Source organism: Mobula birostris, chromosome 19, assembly GCF_030028105.1.
Source record: "Mobula birostris isolate sMobBir1 chromosome 19, sMobBir1.hap1, whole genome shotgun sequence".
Taxonomy (NCBI): domain Eukaryota; kingdom Metazoa; phylum Chordata; class Chondrichthyes; order Myliobatiformes; family Myliobatidae; genus Mobula; species Mobula birostris.
In genome coordinates, this window is record NC_092388.1 from 61,549,608 (window position 1) to 61,572,487 (window position 22,880).

The following is a 22,880-nucleotide window of genomic DNA, read 5'->3' on the forward strand; positions in this document are numbered from 1 at the left end:
TCGAGACTCGCAAGTGCCAGGCAATGACCATCTCCAACAATAGAGGTTCTAACCATCGTCCCTTGATATTCATCATCACTGAATCCCCTACTATCAACATCTTGGGGTTACCATTGACAGGAAACTGAACTGGTCTAACCATATAAACCCCTGGCTACCAGAGCAGGTCAAAGGCTAGGAACCCTATGGCACATAACTCATTTCCCGACTCCCCACAGCCTGTCCCACCATCTACAATGCTCAGATTAGTAGTGTGATGGAATACTCACCACTCACCTGGATGAGTGCAGCTCCAACACTCAAGACCATCCAGTACAAGGCAGCCCACTTGATTAGTACCCTTCCACAAGTATCTAACCCCTCCACCATCAACCAACAGTTGCAGCAGTGTGTACTATCTACAAGATGTACTGCAACAGCACAAAGTTCCTAAGGCAGCATCTTCTAGATCCACAACCATTACCATCCAGGACAACAGCAGATACTTGGGAACCCCACCACTTGGAAATCCCCCAAATCATTCATCATTCTGACTTGGAAACATGCCACCGTTCCTTCATTGTCGCTGGGTCAAAATCATGGAATTCCCTCCCGAACAGCACTGTGGGTGTACCTACACCTCAGGGACTGCAGCAGTTCAAGAAGGCAACTCATCACCACCTTCTCAAGGGAAACTAAGGATAGGAAATAAATGCTAGCTTAGCTGGTGACATTCACATCCTGTAAATTAATTTTTAAAAAAAAGAGCCACCCTCTCATGTGCCATCAGGAAGGCAAAGCAAGAGTACTCACAGAAAGTTCACAGATACTTTTATGACACAAGGGATATGGTGCATGTGGGAAGGTGTACAAACCATAACAGATTACAAGTTCATCCTATGCATCAGTGAGCCTCCTCTCCCCCGAGGAACAGACACTCTGCCTGGCTACAGTCGCGGTTTCAACAGACCTGGTCGAGTGCTGAGGGATTGTGTGGTGCAGCTGACAGAGGTCTTAAAGGACATCTTTAAGATCTCTTTGTAACAGTCCACTGTCTCTGCAGGCTTCAAGGCAGACACCATCACCTTTGGTGCCCAAAAGAATAATGATAACTGGCCTAAATGATTACTGCCCAGTGACACTGACCTCAGTTATCATGAAATGCTTTGAGTGGCAGGTATTGGATTGCATAAAATCCCATCTTCCAGCTCCATTGGACTTCACACAATTATCTCTCAGAGGCTGCTGAGTAAACTGTCTTCTCTGGGACTCAACACCTCTCTCTGTAACTGGACCTCAGACTGACTAGGCTCTTTTTGTCAAAAAGTCTGAGTGGGCAGTAATAAATAAATAAATCACAAGTCCCATCTTGCTGAGCACTGGTGCCATCCCCGCCCCACCCCAGAGCTGTGTGCTCAGCTTGCCGCTGACTCATGACTGCACAGCCAGATCCAGCTCAAAGCACATCTCAAGTCCGTTGATGACACAGCAGTGGTTGGCCTCATCAGCAAGAATAATGAGGCAGACAGAGAGAAGGTAAGGTACAGAGAGTGAAGAGCACAAAGTTTCTTGATTATGCATATAATGGATGATCTACCCTGGATCCATAGCACCTCATTAGGCACAGCAGCATCGACACTGAGAAGGTTCGAGGCTTCCTGCCCCCTTTCTAACAACTTTTGAGCACCACCGAGTTTCTATAGTGTGGTGTGGAAGCTGTAAGGCATTGAACTACAAGATCCTACAGAGGAGAGTAAAATCTGCCAGAATCACCGGGGTCTCCCTCCATCTGTGGTATTTACTGGAAGCATTACATACAAAGGGTCTAAAACATTGTTGAGGGTCCCTACCACCCATCCTACAATCTCTTTGGCCCACTACCATCAGGAAAGAGGTACAGGAGCATCAGGACTAGGACAGCCAGAATGGGTAACAGCTTCTTCCCTCAGGCTGAGACTAATGAATACCCTGCCACCTCCGGGGTCTTGGCACTAGGGCGGCGAACTCTTTACTGGCTAGCTGCGCTGCACACTACATGCACTTTGAATTGCATTTTGTTAAATCACTTGGGCAATATTTTGTTTTAAGTGCTGCATTTCTTGTGGTGCACAGTGGTCAGAGGAATGTCGTATACATGCAATCAGATGACAATAAGCTTGAACTTCAACTGATGGAATGAACTCTACAAGTACAAAATGATGGAATGTTCCTCTAATTTTTTGTTGTTTAAACAGCTGTTTAATCATTGCTCAGAGCAGGATTTTTTTTCACAGCCTGAAAACCGTGTGGCACTTTATATTAACGTTACATAAAAGAAAATTCCAGCTGTGAAGCAACAAAGGCTATGTGCACGCCAGCATTTCAGTTACTGCGTAGTCACGAACCCAAGCACCTTAGAGGGAAGCGTGTAACACAGGTAGATGAAGTTGTGAAGGCGGCACATGACACGCTTTCCTTCATTGACCAAGGTATTTCAGGGTAGTAAGGTGGAGACATGTCCCTACCAAAGGAGGCGTAAAGCGTTCCTTCCTTCTGCTTGCCTGCAGGTCACCCTTGGACAATCTGTAGTACCTGTCTAGCACCCCCCACCCCCGATCAGAATCACGTGAAGCCATTGGAGCAGGTGGTGGGTGGTCATATGAGCAGCCGGTGCACATCACGTCTTGGTTATGCGACCGCTAATGCCAGGCAGACAATCTCTGAAGATAATGGCTGGGGTCACCCGTCGTGTGAAGACACTGCCCAGAAGGCAGCAATGGCAAACACTACTACAGAAAAATTTTCCAAGGACAATCATAGTCAAAGACTATGGTCACCTGCATCATATGACATGGCATGTAATGGTGACGACGATTTCAGTCTAGGAGTTGGAACATCAAATTACAGTTGTAAAAATGTGTGGTTTGGCCACACTAGGGAGTATTGTATGTTGTTCTAATGACTTTGTTCCAGGTAGGCCGTCATTAACTGAAAAAGGTGCAAAAAGGTTTTGCAAGGATGTTACCAGGACTAGGGGATTATGGGAATATAACCAGAGGAATGATTGAGGTGGGAATAATTATAAGTTTTTTTAAAAATTCACTTGAACAAGTACATTGATAGAAAAGGTTTGGGGAGATTTAGGTCAAATAGGATTAGTGTAGATAGGCATCTACGAGTGGACCCATTTCCACACGGCATACCTATGAATTTATTTTTATTTATTTTTTTTTAAAACAATGCACAGCCAAACAACTGCAGAAACACAACAGGCCAAGACTGTAGCCTTTTCTCTCTCTTCCCTGAAGGGGACTTCTTATATAGTAAATGAAAGAAAACTCTGTAGGCCAGCTCAAGTGACGCTCAGTTTACTGAGACACAATTTCATCAACTTCATATTTTTAAATGTTTATAATAATTTGATCTGCAATGTTTAGCATTGAATACACAAACATTGCTAAGCTCCATGTTCAACTCATCAGGGATAAATTCCGTCAAGAGAATTCAAAGGTGCAAATAAAAGATCACATTAAAAGGAATGCTACTGTCACAAACCTTTATCAATAATTGGAAGAGAATATATTGCCAGATCAAACTTAGAGAAGAGCTCATACATTAGCCACTAAGCACTTAATTTTTAAAAGCAGCATTATATTTCTAAGTGGCAAAGCTCTTCACATTCAGGAAAAAATAAATAATTGAAGTGAACAGAATAAATCAACAGTTGTTGCTCATCTCCAAAGGCTGAACTTGACATTGGTCACATGTCTGAGACCAACCCAAAGCACTGAATGACTGGTATTATTGTGCAAAGTAGCAACAGCTGGTCTTCACACCCAGGTAATGGGCAACATCTGTTCCAACTTCTCTGCCAGACTACTGCAAGTCAGGAGCTCCATCCTCCACAGCAGAATGAACTGAAGACAAAGCTATTTTTTTGCCTGACTGAAGGATAATGGCCAGACTGCCAGGTCATCAGTAAGAAATAAAGACAATGTTGTTACTTGATACCGGTTTCTCGGTAAGCACACTACTTGATCCTTGCTTCAAATAGAAAATGTTTTTTTTTTTAAAACATGAAGGTAAAATAGGATTTTAAACAAGGCCAAGAGAGAACACACCAGAGATTCAAAGATCATGTCTATTGAACTATAAGTTCACAATATTTATGAATAGTGACCAGATCATCTGATTATAAGAAAATGAATAAAACTTTTTACTGTCTTTTGTGATATGAAAAATGTTGCCCTTCTCCAACATGGCCTACATGTGACTCCAGACCCAGAGTAAGCTCATGGGGAAATTAGGAACAGAAAATGCTCATGTGTCCAAACTCCAAGCGAGGAAGTAAAAACAAATCAAACAGAGTCCCAACTCTGGTAGTGAGCAAAGACTTTCTACATTCAAAGTCAGTATGAACAGCTGTCCCAGATAAACAGATCAATTCACAGCATCTGCGCTTTTTTCCTTTCTTCAAAGATGCCTAATCAATATTTTTCCATTAAGTGAACTGTTCAATACTAGAGCAACCAAGGTATTATCAGGTTACAAATTAGTGTAAATGATATAACTATCACTGAGAGAGAAAGAAACTTTAAGTATACAAAATTGTTCATTTAATGCTCAGTTATTTCTGATATAAGTGTTAGTCTAATTTACTGCCATCTGAATTGAGAAAATAAAGAACTGAGAAAATATTTTTATTTGGCAAATTAAAACAAAACAGCTAATGACATCATGAATGGCTCATTTGAAAAGCATTATTAAATGAAGTTAAAATATCTTGCCCAAGACAGCTGTCTGCAAAAAAAAATTTAACTGATTGGTTGACTGTTTGTATTCAAAATATCCAATCAGATTTTTAGAAACTTTGGTCTTAACTGAATGATAGAACAAACGGGCAAACTATCTGTCAATGGCTGCAAGTCTTTGCATGTATTACAGTTTGTGTGGCACAAATCATCACATTGTCAAGTTCCTTCATATGTCTGTGCACCTTTCGTGATCAGCAAGTTGAAAATTATAACCTTTGTACAGAGAAAGCACTGCTCAATTTTGTAACATAAGCAGCTGGTAAAAACATCCCGCTTCCTAAAAAAATTCTTGTCATGAAGTGTTCACTGGCATGCCATCCCCACGTCCCCTCATTCTCCTTATCACCACCGAGTCAGATTATTTATTTTCACTAATTGTGATACAATTCAAAAATACACAAAGAATGGCAGTACTAAGTCTAAATAATAGTGAGAGAAGATCTTGAGGGAGAACAATGAAGTTATTATCAAAAGGCTTCCGGAGAAAACAGTATGCTGCAAAAAATTCAGGAATCTTTGAAAACTGAAGGCGCAGGCAACAATTGAGGAACAGTTAAAATTATATTTCCACAAGTGGTCAGACCTGGAAGTCACAAAACCTGGAAGGAGGTGGGGCTGCAGGAGGTTTGCACAAGGAGGTTAGATGGTAGACAGAAATTAGGGATAGTATCAATTCCAAAGAAGAAGCATACAAATTAGCCAGAAAAAGTGGCTCACCTGAGGACTGGGAGAAATTCAGAGTTCAGCAGAGGAGGTCAAAGGGCTTAATTAGGAAGGGGAAAAAAGATTATGAGAGAAAACTGGCAGGGAACATAAAAACTGACTGTAAAAGCTTTTATAGATATGTAAAAAGGAAAAGACTGGTAAAGACAAATGTAGGTCCCCTACAGACAGAAAGGGGTGAATTGATTAGGGGGAGCAAGGACATGGCAGACTAATTGAATAATTACTTTGGTTCTGTCTTCACTAAGGAGGACATAAATAATCTTCCAGAAATAGTAGGGGACAGAGGGTCCAGTCAGATGGAGGAACTGAGCGAAATACATGTTAGTAGGGAAGTGGTGTTAGGTAAATTGAAGGGATTGAAGGCAGATAAATCCCCAGGGCCAGATGGTCTGCATCCCAGAGTGCTTAAGGAAGTAGCCCAAGAAATAGTGGATGCATTAGTGATAATTTTTCAAAACTCGTTAGATTCTGGACTAGTTCCTGAGGATTGGAGGGTGGCTAATGTAACCCCACTTTTTAAAAAAGGAGGGAGAGAGAAACCGGGGAATTATAGACCGGTTAGCCTAACGTCGGTGGTGGGGAAACTGCTGGAGTCAGTTATCAAAGATGTGATAACAGCACATTTGGAAAGCGGTGAAATCATCGGACAAAGTCAGCATGGATTTGTGAAAGGAAAGTCATGTCTGATGAATCTCAGAATTTTTTGAGGATGTAACTAGTAGAGTGGATGGGGCGAACCAGTGGATGTGGTATATTTGGATTTTCAAAAGGCTTTTGACAAGGTCCCACACAGGAGATTAGTGTGCAAACTTAAAGCACATGGTATTGGGGGTAAGGTATTGATGTGGATAGAGAATTGGTTAGCAGACAGGAAGCAAAGAGTGGGAATAAACGGGACCTTTTCAGAATGGCAGGCGGTGACTAGTGAGGTACCGCAAGGCTCAGTGCTGGGACCCCAGTTGTTTACAATATATATTAATGACTTGGATGAGGGAATTAAATGCAGCATCTCCAAGTTTGCGGATGACACGAAGCTGGGTGGCAGTGTTAGCTGTGAGGAGGATGCTAAGAGGATGCAGAGTGACTTGGATAGGTTGGGTGAGTGGGCAAACTCATGGCAGATGCAATTTAATGTGGATAAATGTGAAGTTATCCACTTTGGTGGCAAAAATAGGAAAACAGATTATTATCTGAATGGTGGCTGATTAGGAAAAGGGGAGGTGCAACGAGACCTGGGTGTCATTATACACCAGTCATTGAAAGTGGGCATACAGGTACAGCAGGCGGTGAAAAAGGCGAATGGTATGCTGGCATTTATAGCGAGAGGATTCTAGTACAGGAGCAGGGAGGTACTACTGCAGTTGTACAAGGCCTTGGTGAGACCACACCTGGAGTATTGTGTGCAGTTTTGGTCCCCTAATCTGAGGAAAGACATCCTTGCCATAGAGGGAGTACAAAGAAGGTTCACCAGATTGATTCCTGGGATCGCAGGACTTTCATATGAAGAAAGACTGGATGAACTGGGCTTGTACTCGTTGGAATTTAGAAGATTGAGGGGGGATCTGATTGAAACGTATAAAATCCTAAGGGGGATTGGACAGGCTAGATGCAGGAAGATTGTTCCTGATGTTGGGGAAGTCCAGAACGAGGGGTCACAGTTTGAGGATAAAGGGGAAGCCTTTTAGGACCGAGATTAGGAAAAACTTCTTCACACAGAGAGTGGTGAATCTGTGGAATTCTCTGCCACAGGAAACAGTTGAGGCCAGTTCATTGGCTATATTTAAGAGGGAGTTAGATATGGCCCTTGTGGCTATGGGGATCAGGGGGTATGGAGGGAAGGCTGGTGCAGGGTTCTGAGTTGGATGATCAGCCATGATCATAATAAATGGCAGTGCAGGCTTGAAGGGCCGAATGGCCTACTCCTGCACCTATTTTCTATGTTTCTATGTTTCTATAACCTGGAAGGTGGTGGAAATGCAGGAGGTTCAGGAGAAAGTGTTGGGGCAGGGGGTGGAGGTGTCGTTTTTAAAACAAATGAGAATATTGCTTTGCTCAGCTGGCTGGGAACGTGGATCGGAGGTGGTAAACAAATGGGACTTGTTGAGAGTTTGTATATGGACGTAGCGTTTCAGATGTGCTGAAGTACCTGGAGAGTGGATAACGGAATAACAAATCAATGAAGTGCTTGAATAATGCAGAGAGAGGGATGTAATCAGACAGAAAAAGGTAGCTTTAGTCATGGAGCAAGCATGTATTTGGAAGCTCCTCCTGGAGTCAACTATGGCAAAGTTGCGAATAGTCTGGTTCAGACTTAGACAAGAGGCCAGAGGGAGATGGAGTTAGTGACAGAAAAATGAGTTTGTAGTAGGGACCAATGATTTTCTATTCTCAATCTTTCGAATATTTGATTTGGAGGAAATTCCTACTTATTCAATATCACCTTAAATAAAAATGCTGCTCTGGAATTTCCATGAGTTCTATCAACACAGTCGGCCTGAAATCAGCCAAGTAGCACAAGCATCAGGTCAAATGAGGATTGCTTTTCCTTTGACAATACACATGAGGCAAATTAAGCTCAGTTTTATTATAAGATACTAACAGGTTTATTAAATTATTTCAACTATTATATGCAATAAATCTAGCAAATTGTTGAATCCAAATTTTTGAACTCAGTTTCAGTGATCTTCAATCATTTTAGTCACTCTAATCAATTTTTTTTTAAATTGTGGAAACTCCATTTTCTTTATAGTCTAGTGTCACAATAATGAAAATTAACCAGGTTACTGCCCATAGAAGAAAATGAATGTTTTTTTAGTGCCAGGAAGAAACAATGTTTGATTACACTGAAAAGTTGTGTTGCTTTTGAAAGGAATTGTTTTCAATTACACAATGCATACAGATCTTTGAAAGATCCATCAAGATTTTCAAGTGTGACTTTCACCCAGATATATCAATCATCCCCTCCCATTACTAGTGCAAGATTTCCAGCTCACTTTCTTCAAATGACCATAATTCAAAAGTCACTAGTCTTGGAAGACTGCAGAATTTCAAGGCAACAGATCACCACTGCTTTCTCAAGGGCAGTTAAGGATGGGATTTAAATACTGGCAGCAGCAATTTTCAAAACTCAAATGAAAAGAACCATCACTCTCTCTTTTAATCTTCAAAGCCACTCACTCTCTCCATTTCTGGGCAGCCAAATAAAATGATTAAGTATCATTCTCAGCCGACTGATTTTTTTTTTTGCTGCAGCCACTTACTAAATGCCTTATATTATACGTTTTGGTCGGCAAAAAGGTGGAAGAACAATTATTGGACTATAATCAACATCTGAGAAATTCAAGTTGTAGAGTAAGAGCTTGTTCTCACCTGGCCGCAGACAGTGGTAAAGTTGATCACTCCTCCTGAACATGCTGAAACAATGCATGGAAGATGCTGATTATTTTCTCTCAACCAGACTCGTGTTCCCTGCAGCAAAGAAAATCAAAGTGTAAGAAAAGCTACCCTTGTTCCAGATAAATGTACAATTTGGATGCAATTACATCGTATAAATATTGTATATCATGTATTAATCAACAAATGATAATTTGATCAGCTTATATGCAGCAAGGCAATAAAATGTTGGAATTCTTTCACTTTCATTCCAATTAACCAATTACTGAAATCTTGTATCATTATTTTATTTGTAACAGGAGATAAATCTTTAACCAATTTCTCCACTTCCATTCTCAAATCTCTCCCTTCAGCTTTCGCATCATTAAAGTTAAAACCTCATGGTGATAGCAACTTGTTGTTTTCTTAATGACTTTGAGGCTTGGCTGATCTCATGGTAACCACACATGTCCAATTTCAGCAGCAGTAGTGATCAAAAATGGGTGCAAGTACATTTGGCTATACTTACCAAGACTGCAAGACACTGCAACAACCAAGAACACCATCTATTTTTGACATTTCTAGTGTAGTTCAGAGGTGATGGAGGAAAAAAATTTGGAATCTTACATCTAAGCAAGATCAATATCATCAAGCTGAAACATTGCTTCTTTCTTTACAGATGTTGCCTGGAGTCCAGAAAGATCTAATCTACAGTATTGATCTTCTTCTGATTTAAGATTAAAATGGCCTTTGGTAATGTACAAGGATCTAGTGAGACCATGTTTGTATTGTCTTCTAATTTAAGGAAAACAGACAAGACACTGAAAGCAGCTTGCTGAAGATTTCTGGACTAATAATTGGGATGTGCAGGTCATCTAATGGGGGAGGGCTAGCCTTGTATCTGATACGGTTTAGAAGAATGAGAGGAGACTTGATTGAAGCGTATAAAATGCTGCGGGACTTGGATGGAGTGGATGTGCAGAAGTAGTTTCCTCTTGAGAGAATCCAGAATTTTTTTGGGGGTGGGGTGAGGTCACTATTTCAAAATAAGGTATTGTCCATTTAGGCTAAATAAAGCAAAATGTTTTCTCTTCAAGGGTCGCAAATTTTTGCAATTCTCTTCCTTGAAGAGTGATGGAAACAGTCTTGGAATATTCCTAAGGCAGAAACATAAATTGATTAAGGACATGAAAATTTACTGCAGGAATGTAGAGTTGAGCTTACAGTCAGATCAGCTTTGGTCTCATTAATTGGCAGAGCAGACTTGAGAGGCTGAGTGGCCTACTCCTGCTCCCAATTCAGATACTCAATGAATCTTTAATGTTCTGTGAAGGGTACTGTATTAATTAGTATTTGATGTTCAAGTTATTGCTTCAAGTTTTATTCTTGGTGACAAAACACAAAACCAGTCCATGACTTTCTCTGTGCATTATTAGTGTACTCCTCTGAAAACAGTGCACAATACTTAGCCTCAATAATATGCCAATAATTTCAGTTTCAGTTTCTCTCAACAAGTATGTTTACCAAGCACAATGCCCACTCAGAAATGGTGTTTCCGTTCCAAAGGAAATCTAACTGCAGTGATTCATCAGTGACTTGTAGCTGACGAAGGTCAAGCTTTCGTAGCAATGTCTTATTTCCCCTCTCTTCACTACATATAATCTATATTCTGTTTTGTCTCCAGCTACCTGTCTGTGATAGTACTGCAAGCTTTTCATTGTATCTGCACATGACAATGAACATGACAATGACTTTCACAACCAATGGTTGATATTTTATATTAAAGCAACCCCTGAACATCCTGCCTCTTAAACAGTTTATACATATCATTTAGCTATACATATTTAGAGTAAATCAATTTACCTTCAGTCAACCTTAAAGATTATCTTTGGGTCAGAGTACATTTTGTAGTCACATCACCACAGAAATTTAAGGTGGAATTCAATGAAGAGAAGAAAGATCTTGCTTCAGCACAAGTCTGCTATCACACAACATGATACATTCTAATTGGCAGCTTATTTCAAGATTTTCCCAGTTTGTAAGGAATTAATAATGAAAGAATATCCAAGTTTAAACAGTATGGGACACCTGGAGTGCCAGAGGCAGTGGTAGAATGATATAAAAATTGCAGAGTTTGATTGACAGATGCATAAATAAGTATGGCACACAAGGATAGTTAAAATGGTCCTTGTGGACATGGTGGGCTGAAATGCTCCTTTGTGCTGTACAACTGACTCTCATGGAACTTGGACTTTAGCAATGTTTTGTCATTATGTCAATCCGCTGTACCTCTTCCATTGGTTTATTGCAGTCATTATGTTGCTTAAAATGTAGCTGATCCAATCAGATATTTGAACTCTTAAATACCAAATAACAATTGTTATACAATAGTGGTGGTTCCGATTATACCTCATCTATTACAGGGTTATTGGACACAATTCTCAGAGAATGGAACAGCTTTGGAGCAAACTTTTTTTTAAAAAAATGACCACTAATCTAACAATTTTATAACATTCGTGACTTTTCATGCACTACAAACAGCTGAAAATTAAACAACATTGGAAAGAATTTTCTTTATAGATCCTGCTAGAATTTCCATTGGATTCACTGATCAGTTTCACTCCTACTTTCCTGAACATCGATCAGCCAAACCTGTCCAAGAGACCAAGCAATGTGAAAAATTGAACATTTAAAACACCTAACCTGCATGGAATCAATCACCCAGGTGAGATTCTGCAGATTGTTCCCGTCTCAGAGCCTTCAATTAAGCTCTTAAAAATGAATTGCAACTGCTCTTTTTTTAAAAACAAAAAGACATGCCAGAGAAATAGCCTCTCATGGTCCAACCCTATGAGCTCGTCGTGTGAGGTGGAAAATGAGCAAGCCCAACCAGCAGGGCTCTGGTGAAGCTGTATAGGCCAATCCCCTGTACAGTAGAAGCAATGGATGGCAGAAGTGTTGATGAATTCTGACTTCAGAGGACGATGGGGATAGGAGGCCGTCGATGGCCTATGCTCCACTTAGGAGGTCAGGGTCCCAAGTAAGTAAATAGAGAACCAAAAAGTATTTTTATTTCAAGGCTTTAAAACAACTTAGGAAAATCACTGCTCTACATTGATAAAGCCAAATGATTTAGCAAAAATTTCTTAGACATTTCCAGTTATTTAAATTGGATTAATCATAGCTGGTACACTGGACAACTATTAAGTATTTTTCTCTATAAATCTATGATATTGGCAATGTTAAGAAACAGTCAGATTACGAGTCTTGAGTACTATAGACATTTCTTTCATGCAAGTTTAAAATACCATCCGTTCATGGAAATGTACAATTGTAATGAGAATCTAGGTTTCAGCAAAAATCTAGTTTAGTATGCCTTTGCAAAAGCCAAATTCCCTAACTGATACTAAAAACTGTTCACATCAGGGTAAAACTGGAAAATTTGAGGCCATTCTTTAGTTTAATACACATTCCAGACATGGCAGACCTAGGAACAGAAGGATTTACACAGGGCAAATACACTGGAATCTAAACGAGACAGCAGAGTCAGTGACACAGCGTGACCAGGACATCTGGCCTGTATTAATTAGATTTAGAGATAGGCTGGAAAAGACAGCAACAAAATAATGAGTGACCTTCAAAGAGAGGTTCAGACAGATTCCCTGTGGGAGGAACATACCTGGGAAAGTTTGGGGAGTGAAAGCAGAATGTTGCTGAGTGGAAAATGTATAAAGTATGATAAAACAGGAACAAATCAAGTGACAAACAGCTTCAGTGTTGATAATTAAAATGAGAATAAGGTTGAATGTAGAAAACTTGCTGGTGTCACAATTCTTCGCCAAAATAGGACAGTTGATTCTTTCAAAGGCAGAGTATGCTTTATGATTAACTCCTCGTGGTGCATAAATGTGGTGTTTCTGTCCCAGTCCTGCTCACTTGACCTGGAACACCTAGCAATCAATTGTCATGCATTTTAACTTCTGTGGGAGTTTTCAACCATCATCTTGGTAGCGGTGTATATCCACCTCAGGCCCACAGCCAACAGGCTCTGGACTAGGGATTCCCAAATGTGAGGGTCCACAAACCCCCTTGGTTAATGGTATGAAAAAGGTTGGGGACCCTTGGTCTAGACAAACTGAGCAACATAATCAATGGACGAAACAACACACCCTGATGCCTTTCCCATCATGCTGGGGGGTTTTAATCAGGCCAGCGTGAACAAGTCCCTATTTATTTATCACCCGCATATCACTTGTTCCACGGTTGTTATTGACTTCATCAAAACCTGTGTGCATGAGTGTATGCCCATGAGAACATACCATAATCAAAAGCCATGCATGAACCAGGATTCGCATTCTGCTGAGGGGTAGATCTGAAGCATTCAAATCTGGTGATCCAGGACTTTAAGAGGCAGCCAAATACAACTTACGGCAGGCTATCTCGAGAGCAAAGGAACAATTCTGAGTGAAGTTGGAGGCGAAATCTGATGCAAGTCAACTCTGGCAGTGTTTGCAGACTATTACCACCTACAAAGCGAAACGTATCATGTATGGCAGTGATGATTCACTCCCAGACAAACTCAATATCTTTTATGCTCATTTGGAAAGGGAGTACAAAACTACAGCTTGCAGCATTCAGTAACCTGTGATGCCTGTCTCGGAGGCGGACGTCAGAATGTCTTTCATCAAGAGGATGAACCCTCACAAAGGGACAAGCCCCATTGGTGTACCTGGTACAGGTTTCCCCCGCCATCCGAAGGTAGAGCTTTCCTATGAAGCACTTCGTAAGCCAGAATGTCGTAAAGTGAAGAAGCAATTACTATTTATTTATATGGGAAAAATTTGTTCGCCTGGCGCGTAAATGTCGGCCCAGATCAGAGGCGACGCAATCGGCAACTGTCTCTGATCTGGGCCGACATTTACGTGCCAGGCAGCACCTAATTAATTAGCTTATTTATTTTGGCTTTCTTCTTAAAGATGTGTTGGGTGCGTCCCAGCTACCGCTGCATTCTCCGCAGCAATGTATCGGTCCGCGGCCCGGGGGTTGGGGTGGTGGGACACTGGGGTGTCATCTCATCGTCGTCTGTTTCCATCAGGGCAGACAGATCATCTTCTACGTCTGCCTGCCTCGATGTCGAAGGTTGAGGTTCGTCAACTGCTGTGGCTGATGTGGAAGGCATGAAAAACGACAGTATGCTTGACTGCTTAGCCTCGCACATTTTTCTGTCATACAGTTCTTTGTAAGCATTCAAACCATCTTGCAAATATGCCCTAAACCTACGTACCCTTTCAAAATTAAAGTCATATTTTTCTGCAATCACTGCAGCAAAAATCTCATGCAGTTGCTTCATGTTCAGTTCCTGGACGACTTCAATTTCGGTCCATTCACTACTCCATTTGGTTTCGATTGTTATCCTTTCCTCTTCCAACTGCATCAGGTCTTCATTTATTAGTTCTTGGTCAGGGGTTTGCCAAAACCTCTTCAACATCATCTTCGTCAACTTCCACAAGCCAAACTCACGTTGTCCGTACTTCGTTCACTACGATCAAAACACTTAATTATGTCTAGTTTTAAGCTAAGTGTAACACTCTTGAGCTCTTTAGGCTTTTCCGATACCTTAGAACTCATCTTGCTAATGGCTGCTCACAGGCACGTGTTTAAGCAATTCCGGCTAGAATGCCGTTCCGGGGGAGGAGCTTGGCTGCTTGGCGGGGTGGGGGGGGGGGGCACTGCCTTTTATCGTATGCTGCCTTTTTTCGTAACAGTAAAAACACCTTCTGTTAGTGAAAACAGGTAACTAATGTAGGTCTTTTGTAACAGCGAGGTTTCGTAAAGTAAACGTTCGAAATGCGGGGAACACCTGTAGTGCTCTGAAAATCTCCACCAACCAACTGGTGGGTGTGTTCATAGTCATTTACAATCTCTCATTGCTGCAGTCAGAAGATCCCACTGCAGCTAACACTGTAGGTAACTAGTATAGCAGAGCCCAGGAAGAGCAGGGTGAGCTGACTTATTGACCATCATCCAGTAGCACTGACATCTACAGTGAAGTGCTTTGAGAGATTGGTTATGGCTAGAGTCAACCCGTCTCAGCAAGGACCTGGGCCCACTGCAATTTGCTTATTGTCTCAGTAGGTAGGTAGGTATGTACATACGCACACACAGGGAAAAATATAATAATAAATAAAATAAATAACAAGTAAATCAATTACAATATACATATATCGAATAGATTTAAAACACACAAAACCAGAAATACTGTACATTGTGAGGTAGTGTCCAAAGATTCAATGTCAATTTAGGAATCAGATGACAGAGGGGTTGAAGCTTTCAGGCTTCTTTATCTCCTGCCTGATGGTAACAGTGAGAAAAGGGCATGCCCTGGGTGCTGGAGGTCTTTAATAATGTACACTGCCTTTCTGAGACACTGCTCCCTGAAGATGTCCTGGGTACTTTGTAGGCTAGTACCCAAGTTGGAGCTGACTACATTTACAACCTTCTGCAGCTCTTTCGGTCCTGTCCAGTAGCCCCTCCATACCAGACAGTGATGCAGCCTGTCAGAATGCTCTCCATGGTACAAGTGTAGAAATTTCTGAGTATTTGTTGACATGACAAATCTCTTCATACTCCTAACAAAGTGTAGCCGCTGTCTTGCCTTCTTTATAACTACATTGATTTGTTGGGACCAGGTTAGATCCTCAGAGATCTTGACACCCAGGAACTTGAAACCGCTCACTCTCTCCACTTCTGTATCAATTAACAGCTAACACATGCAGGAAACTCAAAAGTCTTCCATGTGTCTATACATAATAAACAGTAGCAAGGGATGGTGTAGACCAAATTGGTGATTTATACTTGGGGTCAGAAGTTAACATTTTTTTTTAATGTCTATTTACCAAAGAAGATGCAGCTAAAGTCTCAGTAAAATGGTGAAGCAGTTGAGATGGTGGATGGTGCATCAAGTACAGCTACACTATAAGGACTTAAACTTAATTGTATTATATTTTATAACTCCAAGAGATTTTACTAGCTCTTCAGTTAGTCCTGACGAAGGGTCTTGGCCCGAAACGATGACTGTACCTCTTCCTAGAGATGCTGCCTGGCCCGCTGCGTTCACCAGCAACTTTAATGTGTGTTGCTTGAAATTCCAGCATCTGCAAATTTCCTCGTGTTTGTGTCTGTTAAGTCTTATTCTGTTGTAGACCACTTCACAGACCTCTGAGGTGATTACAGACACTAAAGACAATGTATGTGATCTACACAGCTTTGCCCCACGGATGCAGTTCTTTCTACTTCACACCTCATTGGAATACATTTGAATCCTGAATCACAAAGAATTCTCAATCACTTAAGATCTTAAGAATCAGTAACAGGTAAACTATTCAGTAAACTAAATCAGTAAACTATTCCCAGGGGCAACGAATGGGTTATATTTTTATTGATGTCTATAAATCAGAAAATACGTACACACACAAAAATTACTGTATATGGTACCCATTCCCCCAGTGTTGTAAATGATTGGCATCAAAAACACACAAGACTGGGAAGAAAAGACAATCACTAAAAGCAGAAAGTAGGAGAGAGGGAACTAGCCACACACACACACACACACACACACACACAAAGTGCTCGAGGAACTTGGCCGGTCCTGATAAGACCATAGACCAGAAGATACAGGAGCAGAATGAGGCTATTTAGCTCATCCAATCTGCTCCCTCATTTCATCATGGCTGACCCAATTTTCCTCTCCTCCCCAATCTCTTGCTTTCTCTCCGTATCCCTTCATGGCCTGACAATTAAGAATAAATCAACCTCTGCCCTACATATATTAAGGACTTGGCCTCGACAGCTGCCTGCAGCAAAAAATTCCACAGATTCACCATTTTCTGGCTAAAGAAATTCCTCATCTTCGTTCAAAATGGAGGCCTCTCTATTCCAAGTCTGTGTCCTCTGGCCTTAACTGTCCTACCATAGGAAATATCCTCTCCACATCACTCTATCACAGCCTTTCACCATTCAAGGGGCTTCAATGAACTCACCCCTCATTCTTCTGAATTCTATTGATACAGGCCCAGAGCCATTAAACGCTCTTCATATGACAAGCCATTCAATCCTGGAATCATTTTCGTGAACACCCTTTGAACCCTCTGCAATTTCAACACATCCTTTCTAAGATAAGGGGCCCAAAACTGCTCTCAATACTCCAGGTGAGGGCTCACCAGTGCTTTATAGAGTTTCAACATTACATCCTTGCTTTTAAATTCTAGTCCTCCCTGTTTCCCAAATGCTATTAAAACTGTGCAATGAACCACTTTTAATGAAAGTAAAGGAACCCTTAGTAAGCAGTGATCATAATATGATAGAATTCACCCTGCAATTTGATTCAGATTAGATTCAACTTTATCGTCGTTGTGCCAAGTATAGATACAAAGCCAATGAAATGCAGATAGCATCTAACCAGAAATTCAAAGAATAGTGTTAATTACAAAATAACTGCAAATAAAAAACAAGTGCTACAGCACACAAATATAAAAGTACTGAGACAGTACAATATGGATACAATACTGCTTAGCGCTGTGATGTGAGGTTCAGCAGTATCACAGCCTCAGGGAAGAAGCTCTTCCTGTGCCTGCTGGAACGGGAGCAGAGGCTCCTGTAGCACCTACTGGATGGGAGGAAAGTAAAAATCCATGGTTAGGGTGAGATGCATCCTTGATAATGCTCTTCGCCCTGCCCAGGCAGCGTTTATGGTAGGTGTTCTCAATGGTGGGCAATTGGGTGCTGATAATCCGCTGGGCAGTTTTCACCACGCGCTGGAGTGCTTTGTAGTCTGATACGGGACAATTGCCATACCACACTGAGATGCAGTTGGTGAGTATGCTCTCAATGGTACAGCAGTAAAAGTCCATCAGTATCCTGGGACAGAGGTGAGCTTTCTTGATGCTCCGCAGGAAATAAAGGTGCTGTTGCGCCTTTTTGACCAGGATGGAGGAGTTCAGGGACCAGGTGAGATCCTCGGAAATGTGGACACCAAGAAATTTGAAGCTTAATACACGCTCCACTACAGCTCCGTTGATGTAGATGGGGACATGAGTGTGGCTCCTAGCATGCCTGAAGTCCACAATGATCTCCTTGACCTTCTGGGTATTAAGGGCCAGGTTGTTGTCAGCACACTGCGCAGCCAGGTGCTGGACCTCGTCCCTGTAGCCCGTCTCGTCATCCCCTCTGATCAGGCCAACCACCGTAGTGTCGTCTGCGAACTTGATTATGGAGTTAGAAACATGTACAGGAACGCAGTCATAGGTGAAAAGGGAGTACAGAAGAGGGCTCAGCACACAGCCTTGAGGCACGCCGGTGTTCAGGGTGAGAGTGGAGGAGAGGTTGTCTAACTTAACTGATTGGGGCCTGTTAGTCAGAAAGTCCAAGGTCCAATTGCAGAGGGATGAGCTGATACCAAGCTGACAAAGTTTGGCGATCAGCTTGGAGGGGATCACAGTATTGAATGCCAAACTAAAGTCAATGAACAGCATTCTGAAGTAAGAGTTGGGGGTGTCCAGGTGGGTCAGGGCAGAGTGAAGTGCTGTGGAGATGGCGTCCTCTGTTGACCTGTTGGTGCGATAGGCAAATTGATGGGGGTCCAGGTTAGAGGGCAGGCAGGATTTCAGATGTGATAGAACCAGTCTCTCAAAGCACTTTGCAACGATGGGGTTGAGTGCAACTGGGTGGAAGTCATTCAGGCCCGTGGCAGTGGAATGCTTCGGCACTGACACGATGGTGGCGATCTTTAAGCTTGTGGGAACAACTGCCTGGGGGGGAGAAACTAAAGTCAGATGTATCAGTATTATAGAGGAGTAAATCGAATTACAGAGGCATGAAAGAGCAATGACTAGAGTTTCTGGGAGTAACTCGAAAGGCATAGGATAGATACATCCCAAAGAAGAGGAAGTATTCTAAAGGCAGGATGACATAACCATGGCTGACAAGGGAAATCAAAGCCAACGTAAAAGCTTATGATGGCTTTGGAAATGGGGCTTAGGAAATTGAAAGGTCTGAAGGTAGATGAGTCACCTGGACCAAATGGACTACATCCCAGTTTTCTGAAAGAGGTAGCTGAACAGATTGTGGAGGCAATAGTAATCCTTCAAGAATCACTAGACTCTCTGGCAAGGTAGCAGAGGACAGGAAGATTGTAAATGTCACTTCACTCTTCAAGAATAGAAGGAGATAGAAGAAAATAAATTATAGGCCAGTTAGCCTGACCTCAGTGGTTGGGATGATGTTGGAGTCAATTATTAAGAATGAGGTCTCAAGGTACTTGGAGGCACATGATAAAACAGGCCAAAGTCAGCATTGTTTCCTCACAGGAAATCTTGCCTGACAAATCTGTTGGAATTCTTTGAAGAAATAACAAGCAGGATAGACAAAGGAGAATTGGTGGATGTTGTGTACTTGGACTTTCAGAAGGCCTTTGACAAGATGCTGCACATGAGGTGGCTTAACAAGCTATGAGCTTATGGCATTACAGGAAAGATACCCGCAAGGATAGAGGATTGGCAGGGAGTAAGGTGAGTATTTCTGATCGGCTGCCAGTGACTAGTGAGTGGTGACAGAACTGCTTCTTTTCACGTTGTGTGTCAGTGATTTGGATGACAGAATTGATGATTTTGTGGCCATGTTTGCGGACAATATAAAGAGGGGCAGGTAGTGTTGAGGAAGCAGGGAGACTGTAGCAGAACTTGGAGAGATTAGTAGAACGGGCAAAGAAGTGGCACAGAGAATACAGTGTCGTCATGCATTTTGGTAGGAAGAATAAAAGCATAGACTATTTTCTAAAGGAGAAAATTCAAAAATCCACGTTGCAAAGGGACATGGGAGTCCTCGTGCAGGATTCCCTAAAGGTTAATTTGCAGGTTGAGTCAATAGTAAGGAAAGCAAATGCAACGTTAGCATACGTTTCAAGAGGACAAGAATATAAAAGCAAGGATTTAATGCTGAGGCTTTATAAAGGCACTGATGAGTTCTCACTTGGAGTATTCAGAAGTTTTTTGGGCCCCTTCCTTTGACAATGGAGAGTTTCATGGGAGATTCATGAGCAAATACGTTCCCTCCAATTTGTAATGACCAGTGCACACAAAAACCATGTGCTGTGCAGTTTTTTGCCAAGTGACAACAATATGTGTGAACTGAATAATTTCTTCAATAAAAAGTTATAAGTAAGCCAGTTTTAAAATCTGCACACAAATCGTCACAAACTTCACATTGGCAACGTCAGACACCGGAAAAGGAAATGTGATTGTGTATGATTGTGAAATATACTTAACATGCCAACCAGGTAGAAGGTGACAACCTTTGTGTGCAGTTTAAATTCCTTTGCGTGCTAATAGCAAAGGATGTGTGCATGCACACACACCTTAGAGGGAACACTGTTCATGAGAATCATTCCGGGAATGAAAGGTTTATCATGTGAGGAGTGATTGATGGCTCTGGGCCTTTACTCATTGGAAGTCAGAAGGTGGGGGGTGGTTCTTATTGAAACCTATTGAATGTTGTAAGGTCTAGATGAGGAGTTCCCAATTCTTTGGTTAATGGTACGGGTCCATGGCTTAATAAAGGTTGAGAACCCCTGGCCTAGATAGAGTGGATATGGAGAGGATGTCTCCTGTGGTGGGAGAGTCTATGACCAAGGATCTCAGAACAGAGGGATGTCCTTTCAGAATGGAGATAAGGAGGAACTTATTTAGCCAAAGGGTGGTGAATATATGGAATCCATTGCCAGAGGGGGCTGAGCAGTATTAGTCATGGGCCTGGGGCGTATTTATGGCAGAGGTTGATACGTTCTTGATTAATCAGGACGTGAAAGGTTATGGGGAGAAGGCAAGAGAATGGGTTAAGAGAGAAGTGGATCAGCCACGATGAAATAGTGCAGCAGACTTGATGGGACAAATAGCCACAAATCTGCTCTTATGTTTTATGGTCTTTCATTTAGTCATAGTCATACTTTATTGATCCCAGGGGGAAACTGGTTTTCGTTACAGTTGCACCATAAATAATAAATAGTAATAGAACCATAAATAGTTAAATAGTACTATGTAAATTATGCCAGTAAATTATGAAATAAGTCCGGGACCAGCCTATCGGCACAGGGTGTCTGACCCTCCAAGGAAGGAGTTGTAAAGTTTGATGGCCACGGGCAAGAATGACTTCCTATGATGCTCTGTGCTGCCTCTTGGAGGATTTGACCTCCCAAATTGCAGCCCCTCACATTGCCTGGATTATACTCCATCTGCCACTTGTCTGCCCATACCTGTAACTGATCTACCTTCAGTGGCCACTGTATTAGGTACAGATATTTGCTCATTAATGCAAATATCTAATCAGCCAATCACGTGGCAACAACTCAATGCATAATAAAAGCATGTAGCAGTGGTCAAGAGGTTCACTTGTTGTTAGAGCAAACATCAGAAGGTGGAAGCAATTTGATCTAAATGACGTTAAACATGGAATAATTGTTAGTGCCAGATGGGGTGATTTAAATATCTCAGAAACTGCTGATCTCCTAGGATTTTCATGTACAACAATCTCTGGAGTTTATAGAGAAGGATGTGAATAACAAAAAAAGATCAAGTGAAAGGTAGTTCTATAGAAGAAAACACCTCGTCAATGTGGGAGGTCAGAGAATGGCCAGACTGGTTTAAGGTAACAAGAAGGCGACTGTAACATAAATAACTACATGTTACAACCGAAGAGCATCTGAATGCACAAAACATCAACCTTGAATTGGCTGCCACAGCCAAAGACAATGGGCATACCCAGTGGCCACGTTATTAGTTACCTAACAAACTGCCCACTGACTGTATATCCTAATGTATTCTTTGACTGTCCTTTACACTGTCCCTAACTACACCAATCTTCATGCCACCTGCAAACCTGCTTCTCCACCCATCTACAAAGCATTGGGACCAGATGGTGTGAACCCCAAGGTCCTGACGGAGTGTTCTGTGCCACTGTGTGGAGTTCCCCAGTGCACTTTCAATCTGAGTCTCAGCCTGGAAAGGGTCCCAATTGTGTGAAAAACATCATGTGTGGTCCCAGTACCCAAGAAGGGCCAGCTGAAAGTCTTGAATACCTATATCCTGTGGCCCTGACTGCACGCATCCTGAAGACCCTAGAGACGCTGGTCCTGGCTCACTTCTGGCCCCCTGGTCAGATCAGTCCTTGATCCCCTGTTTCCATCCAGGGGGTCAGTGTGGACATGGTGGAGGATTACAAATACTTGGGGATACGGATTGACAATAAACTGGACTGGTCAAAGAACACTGAGGCTGTCTACAAGAAGGGTCAGATTCGTCTCTATTTCCTGAGGAGACTGAGGTCCTTTAACATCTGCTGGACGATGCTGAGGGTGTTCTGTGAGTCTGTGGTGGCCAGTGCTATCATGTTTGCTGTTGTGTGCTGGGGCAGCAGGCTGAGGGTAGCAGACACCAACAGAATCAACAAACTCATTTGTAAGGCCAGTGATATTGGGGGGATGGAACTGGATTCTCTCACGGTGGTGTCTGAAAAGAGTATGCTGTCTAAGTTGCATGCCATCTTGGTCAATGTCTCCCATCCACTACATAATGTACTGGTTGGGCACAGGAGTACATTCAGCCAGAGACTCATTCCACCGAGATGCAGCACAGAGCGTCATAGGAAGTCATTCCTGCCTGTGGCCATCAAACTTTACAACTCCTCCCCTGGAGGGTCAGACACCCTGTGCTGATAGGCTGGTCCTGGACTTATTTCATAATTTACTGGCATAATTTACATATTACTATTTAACTATTTATGGTTCTATTACTATTTAATATTGATGGTGCAACTGTAACGAAAACCAATTTCCCCTGGGATCAATAAAGTATGACTATGACTATTTGCCTACCAGGAGCACATTGCAGTCGACAATGTTGTCACCTACCTGCTGAACAGAGCCTACTCCCGCTTGGATAAGCAGGGCAGCGCAGTGAGGAT

General features: G+C 42.0%; 1 protein-coding gene across 1 annotated transcript in view; it reads right to left on the reverse strand.

Moving 5' to 3' along the window:
* myo10 (myosin X) overlaps positions 1–22,880 on the reverse strand; it is a 292,275-nt gene that overhangs the window by 189,903 nt on the left and 79,492 nt on the right. The window contains exon 2 of the mRNA XM_072283726.1: positions 8,868–8,966. Within this exon, the coding sequence (XP_072139827.1) occupies positions 8,868–8,966 (99 nt within the window). The remainder of the gene's footprint in view (positions 1–8,867; positions 8,967–22,880) is intronic.